The following is an 8,099-nucleotide window of genomic DNA, read 5'->3' as shown; positions in this document are numbered from 1 at the left end:
TGCATTTGACTCAGGACACAAGTTTTTTAAAAAACACATGATAGAGGTAAGACTTATAAAAACCACCAAAAATGTAAATGATAGGGAAGAACTTTTCCAACTGAAAGCATCAAACATACATTTCTGTGCAGAAATCTAGACAACTATACAAGATCTGAATTTAAGCAGTCATCTTTTTATTATACAACTCTATGAACATAAAATGAACAGAATGCTCTATATACTTACCTGTACATGTGAACATAACTTCTTTAGCTACAGTTATTTAATATAGGTCATACTGGATTTAACTTTACAATTCTGAATAACTATGTATAACCTTATTGCAATAAGGGCAATTTCTACATGGGGAGTTTCACAGGCCAATCACATGAGGCGTAACCAGTACATTCAAAGTGTAGATCATGTATGAATCTTCCCTGATCCCAAAAAATTTAGGTTCTGTTTACAGCTTAAGCTCATTTGCTATCTTGGATGCAATGTTCTTAAATGCGATAGAAGTCCCAGATATTCTCTTGAAACGAACTCCATTGAGCGACAATCGTGGCAGTTTGCAGACTTCCATCTCCCACTGAACAAGGCTATCTTGTCGTGCATCACCGTGAACACAGAAGAGCAAAAACCTCTCTTTTTGTTCGTAATCACAGTTATTAGCGTCTAACACTTTCCGAATCTCTCTCATCATATCGTTTGGGTCCATAGAACTAGTGGTCTTCATACTCCACGTGAACCGCAAGGAACGTGGCTTCGAATCTTTGCTATCCTCCTTCTCTCTGTCTTTTGGGTCCCCAGAAGCACTCCTGGAAGAAGTGACATACAGAACAGTCAAAAATAAAAGCAGTGTAGCCAAGAGACAGAAGAGAAATACATTCTAGAACAGGAGTTTCTAAACTGTGACTGACACACCACTAGCCACACGCAACCTAATTCACAGAGTTAGATGGATACCGTTGGAACAGTTACGCACCATCTCCAACACTCATGCGTGCTTCGGCACAGCACTGGGAGCTGCTACCAGCACCGCTGCAGCTCCCAGTGGTGGCACACAAGCAAAAGCAAGTTTGGAAACCCCTGCTCTAAAACATTCTGATGACAACATGTGCAATGGTAGCTGCAGCAGACACACGTTACTCCATACTGCTCCAAAGAAAGTGGGATCTATGTAAAAGCATGACTGAAGTTCTGCTGATTTCATGATCTGGAGCATGCCATACACCAACAAAACTGAAGTTGAGGGACACAATCCTGAAGCATAAATCATACTGTAAAAGCAGCAGAGGAAGAAACCCTGCCCCACGATTCACAAGTCTTCAGTTAATTCCCTCCCCTCTTTTCCGCCCTTCCCTCCTTTTGCATTTATTATGTATTTTTGACCTCTCTCTGGGTAAAAACACCTTATAATAACATGCTTTCTTTTAACTGATGAAGCAGAATTTTGTGCTGTAATTTGGTTGTAAACAGCTTTTTTGTCAACCAGTTGAGTACCCAGCCAGCAGCTTTTTCACAGAAGAAACAGTGACATGTAGACATAAAGTATTTTAGTTGGACAAAATTTCAAGTGAGTAATTTCCAATGAACGTTCTTACTCTGATGCTTCTTTACCGAATAGGTTACTTATTCCATTGTAGAAAGCATTTTGAAAAATAGCAATAATTATTTTAAACTAATTCCACAGCCAACTATGTCTGTTCTTGTCCTAGGTACTTAAGATGCCTGATGCCTCCCCATCCATCACTGGGGAAAGGTGCTGTTCTTATTTTGATGAACTGTCGCTATTCAGAGAGGAGTCAAAACAAGCGTTTTAAATTTAACTTTCAGTGTGATCCCCAGAGAACCACATCGGTATTAAGGGATAGAGCATGGCAGTGATAAGATCTCAAAGGACTTTTAGCCCAAAACAGACACTGTAGGATGACAAAAAGTAGAGGAAGCTAGAGAATGAAAGCAAGAGCTGAAAGCAACTTCACCCTTCATTTCATTTGAACATTTGATTAATCTCTTTTCCCTTTCCATGTCAAGAATTCGACAGCTAATAGACTTTGAATTGAAAAGGGCTAACGTAGATAAAATGCACTGTGTATTAAACAATGTAGCCTGTTAAGAATGTGCTGCTTTTTTTTTTTTTAAATAAAGGCTTTCTGTTTTGAAAACTAAGTCGATACTTTCCGTACACGACCAGTTTAGAATGCAAACTACAATGCCTGTTCAATAGAGAGCATAAAAATAAAAATTTATGCACTGTGCTAAGCACACCAAAAATGCAGAACCAAATGCTGAAACATGGCAAAAGAGCAGATATACTAGAAGATGAGCATATGAAGGAATGCTTTATTACTAACAAAGCACCTACAGATTTTGTGTACAGCGGTTACCATACAAATTCAATATTTAGCAGTCACCACCCTTTTTGTCTGAATGTCACTTATTTCTCAGTGCTAAGTGACATTCATTTCTCAGGGACTATAAGGTGTTTACTTCTGGCAAACAGCAGCTTTAGTAATGAACACAGTATGTAACTATAGTAAAAATTTAATATATACATATATACACACAGACACAAAGTATACTACATTTTCCACTGAAACCAAAAGTAAACACCATCAAATATTTGGAAGCCAAAACATGATTTTAAGTGCCTAAATGATTGGTTAACTCCTACAAGGGGCTTTATTATTCAAAGGAATATGCTTAAATAAAGTTTTATATTAAATACTTCGCAGGAAAGCAAAAATGAGGGATAAAGGACCTCACCAAACCCCCTCCCCCCTAAATAAAAAACAATTTTGAAATGCAGATTACTTAAGCACTATTCTATTTTACATCCTGATTAAAAATCTTTAAGAAATCACTTAAACCTTGATGCGAAAGACCTAGGAGCGAAGTATTAATAGTGGCTCCTCACCTTGAGGTGTCAGTTCTGCCACTGGCTTCGCCTTCACTTGGATCCCTCAAAACAAAGTTAAGGTTGAGATTCAATGATAAAGGTGAAAAATAAAAGTTAAGAAAACCTACATCTAGAACAATGTTAAATAGCTACTGAACAAAAAAAATAAAAATAAATCAGTATAATAATGCCAAGCCTAATACTGTTTAATAGTATTTTTTTCACATCTGTAATTTTAATTTCCCTTTACGATACCTTAACTTCTTTCAGCTCTGACATGTAATTGTTTAATGTTTTTTTTTTAAACTGATGGTAAAATTAACATGTTGTTCTCAACCTACTGCAGACAGAGCAATGGCCACATGCAATTCCAGCTAGCACAAAGGAGCAGTTGATCACGGTGGGCCAGGCCTTTAGACCTCAGTCCTGAAAGCACTTGGGTACATGCCCATGCTTAAGCACGTTCAGTTAAAGGTAAGACGTGCCTAAGAGTCTGTGAGACCAAATGTTTGAAGCCCTGTTCAGAAAGGTTACTTCAACATCTGCTTAACTTTAAGCAAATCAGCTGTTACACTGACTTTGGTAAGATTACCGGTGAGCTTGAGGTTAAATATATCTTTATCTTGTTGAATTAGAGCTGTGCTTTACTAAGGAACTGTTTTGTATTATGCCTTTTTAGTCTGAAGCAACTTGAAAAATATCCAAAGTTCCTAGTGCTGCTGTACAGACATTTTAGCACCCAATTTCAATTAGCTAATTAATTTAATACCTTCAAAACACAAATACTTTAGTAACTAACATCAGAGAAGTATCATTTGACATAAATCGTGGGCAGAAAATACTTCAATACCCTATTCATTAAGTATTCTCATTATACATTTATTTTACATACTTACCAGAAAAAGGCATTTACCTTTACCAAAAGATAATAAAAAATGTCTTTCGTGACACCTTCTAATCAAAGTATACTTCAAACCATTATTTCCTGAACAGTACAGAAGTTAAAAGGCATGCAGTTATGTGATCCAACTAAAAGAACAGCAACCCCCCCCGAACCTCCACCCATGCAATCCCAGCCACTAAAAGTCTCAAACAACACAAAGTTTAAAAAAATTAAAAGACAACAAAACACCAACACCCACCCCCCCACCACCACCAGCAACAAAACAAACAAAAATCCTACAAGGCCTTCACTACAGGAAAATGTATTTTTAGCAGTATAAAACAGAATAGGAAATTGTATAAAAATGTTCTATAGTAAAGATAATTTTAAAAGACACCAATTTACAATATGTTAGTTCTAAATAAATAGCTCACAATATTAATTTAATATTGTAGTTTAACATAATGAAAATATTAATTCTTCGATCCAACTCTTCAAAAAAAATTCAAGATACCATTTCTTGCAAATAAAAATGAGCTATAATGCAAAAACCCAGCCTGTGCTCTTGAAATTGGTTAGTTACTTAACAGAAAATACCATTCTTCCCATTTGGTAATCTACACTGACAACACAGTTGATAACTTTGCTGTAACTTTTTTCTTTTTAAAAACAGAGAACAAACTCTCTCCCCCCAACTGTGTAAGTGCTGGAGATACCAATAATGGAGGATCATAGTCCTGTATCTTCAGTTTTCTGAAAAAAGAAAATCATTCACATACTTTTTTTTTTTTTTAAGTCATCATAGGAGGTATTAACTTAGACATACACTGATGCACTATCAGCTCACCAAGTTTAATGAATTTTATGAGGAACATCACTGCATTTCTAGCTTTCTCTCTTATTTTCCCTTGTAATATCACTTTACGCAATTCACGATATTTTACTTACAAATTTGCAATTACTAGCTTTGAATTTATCCCTCTTTACACACAAATAATAGAATTCAGTACATAACCGCATAAATCTGCAAAGAAAATTGAGGTTTCCAAGATATCATTGTTGTAAAACTGACAATAATGCAGTAAGGACATATCCATAACTAGGCTTAAGAATTACAGGTAAGTCACTGTTAGAAAGAGGCAAACTGAAAATTAAGTCCCCTTTTGGGAAAGCTATTGTGACTGCTAAGTCAACAGTCACTTGATATTAAACAGTGTATTTGAAAAATCTTTCCCAGCTCCTCTCCTCACAGTATTATTACTGTTAGCATCATCACAGGAATGAATGCAGGTCCAGGGTGTGTGGGTTTTCTTCTTTCAGAATCCTGAACTTGTATTTGAAGAAGCTGGTAACATGATACCCGAGGCTGCATGATACTGAAATATTAGTATTTCCAGACATCCAGACTTCTGCCCACTTCTAAGCTTCTCATTTATTCACAGATTTTTAGAATTCCCTGAAATAATTTGTAAATACTGATTCCCGCTAAGCACAGCAATAAAATTGTTGTAAATATAGCCCTTGCAACAAACTGAACCCAGTTAAAAAAAGTAAAATATTGTTAACATTAAATAATGACTCAAAAATGAGTCATTGCTTTCAGTATTTAAGTTAATTTGATTTTAACTTAATTGTAGCATCTTTGTATTTTAGCTGTAAAGCATGAGCAAAAAACCCTTTTGAGTAGCATACTCTTGCTCTTTTAAGATAAAGCAGAATAGCTGGTCAAACATATTGGTTACAATATACACAGAGAAGTAAAACAAGGCAGGTTCTGGAAGGAACACACAAAACAAGCAGCATTCTGACTAAATTTACATTTACTTCAGACTTAAACTGGAAATTCTCAATGACTTTGCAATTATGGCCCTAATTATAGGCTGGGCTTTTTTTTTTTTTTTTCTCTTAAAAATCGAGGTACTAACCTGCGAACAAACTTGGAAGTTATCTTGCTTATTATACCAGTTGATGTCCCTCTTCTAGCATGTGCAAAAGCACCGGTTTCATGTGATGGTGAGGCGGGCGGTCCATTGTAAGTGGCATTACGCCGCTCCCTTAGCTGCTCACCATGGAAAGTGCTTCGACTTGAACTCCCCCGAGGAAAGCGGGTTCGGTCTGGAGTAGTAGTGCTAATACTATGAGCAGACGGGGAAGCAGCAGGCACTCTTTGAGTTGCACTGCTGGGAAAACAGAAGCATAAATAAAGAGAAAGACTATGCTAGAAACCCTTCTACATGACAACCATTTCTCAAAGATAGGAAAAAACCCCTGCTCTTGATTCTTTTTCTTAAAACCTGAATCTGCTACTGATTTGCTTTTACGATTCATACTTAGAAATAATCAAGAGATATTTTCATTGTAAAATCAAATTATCTCAAGTATTAAGAGCAGTTACAAAAAGTATACACAGATAATAGGTCAAAGGAAAAAGGTAGAAAAGTCTGTAGTAAGATCTGAAACTGTTCCCAGCCCTCTTCCAGAAAAATATGTTCATCAAAGCCTTTAACACATGAGTACTTCAAAAACTTAACAGATATTTCTTAAGAAGTAATCATCTGGCACAAATAAATGTATAAAGCTGTTCGGGCAGTTAATAGTAAGAGCAACTACACGATGGTGCTTTTAGACAGAAATGAGCCTAGCGATCTACAAAACCAAGAGGTTAACATTTCAGTATTTCATTTGAATTTATGGTGGTCTGTGCTGTATGGTCCTGTCTAAATTGGTTAAATTTTTAACTATGTAAGTTTTCCAGAAGCTTCCAGAGGGAGGCAGTCAAGGAACTTCTTTAACTGTATGCAAACATGTGTGATGAACAAAATCAGGCTTCAATCATCTGTAATACCCACGCTACTTGAGTAAGCTACTGTTTCAAAACAGAATGCATCATGACAGTTTCGAATAGATTACAAACATACTTAAGTATATCATGAACTGAACACCACCACTTTTAAAGTGCACAGCATTAAAGAAATAATAATCAATTTAATTACCTTGGTCGGTAAGCTTCAGTGCCATCTTTGATGGTTGGCAGTGTAACTTTTATAGGATGTCCAGAGGCAGACATGGACTTTTGATGTCGAGGCCGTGTTGATACAGCAGAAGCTACTGTAGAGCCTGCAGAAGATGTGCTACTTGCAGACATTTCTGTTAGGCTTTTACCACAGCAGCAAGGCAGGAGGGATGGACAAATGAAAAGGGAAAAGTTAACTTAGTGTAAAATGCCATAGGAAACAGGGAAAACAACAACTAATTTCTTCTTTTATAACATAGCAAGTGCTGTTTAAATAACCAGAAGACTAAGTGACCAGGCTTCCTTAGTCAGCTAAAGTAAAGAATACAGAATTCTGAGAAAATTATGTTCATCCATAAATCAAATCACTATATATGTTAAATTATGCCTTTTCTTTCCTCCCAAGATTAGAGTTTACACACACATTATTCAAAGTAATGAAGAAAGACTACAAAGAATACATGAAAATAGTAAAAAATACTGAACAAGAAATCTGCAAAAGACTTATCTAGATTGATTAAATAGACTCTCTTTTTGTGAAGTGAATACCCTTCTTTTCAGTTAAAACTCAAACACCTAAAACTTGAAACATTTGGAACTGCTGTCACATTATCACTTGGAAGTGACTGTGTTTTTAAAGGACCAAGTTGTACTTTTCCTCTGGACTTTTCCACAGTGTTTTAAGGGAAAGGTAGCTCCATCAGAAAGCCCCGACCTATGGAAGAGAAGGTCAACAGGCAGCAACCACTCAACAGCCATGAAAGCAATTCTGAATTATCTTTTCCCCTTATTTACCAAAAAGTTGCCAATTTTGAAATTCTGGTAAGTGGTCAAAATATCCTCAGGAGAGGAAAAAAATTCCTTTCCATTCTGATTAAGTTCTTCCATGTGTCAGCCATTAAATAGTTAGAGGTGTTATATCACTAAGGAATGATGAAAGACTAACAAAACATTGGTAGCCTCAAGTCTATATTTCTAATCACTTCATTTTCTATCATGGTAACACCTTGGATGTTATCACAGAATCACAGAATCAGTACGGTTGGAAAAGACCTGTAAGATCATCGAGTCCAACCTGGGGGGGGGGGGGGGGGGGAAACAAAACAAAACAAAACAAAACAAAACCACAAAACCCACGCCACACAACAACAATAACAAGCCACAACCCACCCAACACCACACAGCACCATGTCCATCAAGCTACATCCCACAATGCCACATCCACACGCTCCTTGAATACCTCCAGGGAGGGTGACTCTACCACCTCCCTGGGCAGCCTATTCCAGTGTTTCACCACTCTCTCAGTGAAGAACTTTTTC

General features: G+C 36.6%; 1 protein-coding gene across 2 annotated transcripts in view; it reads right to left on the bottom strand.

Moving 5' to 3' along the window:
* The window catches only part of MARK1 (microtubule affinity regulating kinase 1), a 60,501-nt gene continuing 52,402 nt past the window's right edge, over positions 1–8,099 (bottom strand). For both annotated transcript variants that reach the window (XM_059828633.1, XM_059828638.1), the window contains exons 15-18: positions 6,761–6,922; positions 5,693–5,947; positions 2,903–2,947; positions 1–800 (exon numbers count right to left, since the gene is read on the bottom strand). In XM_059828633.1, coding sequence (XP_059684616.1) covers positions 446–800; positions 2,903–2,947; positions 5,693–5,947; positions 6,761–6,922 — 817 coding nt within the window. In that variant the 3' untranslated portion in view covers positions 1–445. The remainder of the gene's footprint in view (positions 801–2,902; positions 2,948–5,692; positions 5,948–6,760; positions 6,923–8,099) is intronic.

The sequence above is a fragment of the Gavia stellata genome, chromosome 2, assembly GCF_030936135.1.
Source record: "Gavia stellata isolate bGavSte3 chromosome 2, bGavSte3.hap2, whole genome shotgun sequence".
In the NCBI taxonomy this organism is placed as follows: Eukaryota; Metazoa; Chordata; class Aves; order Gaviiformes; family Gaviidae; genus Gavia; species Gavia stellata.
This window is presented reverse-complemented; position numbering and strand designations above follow the sequence as displayed.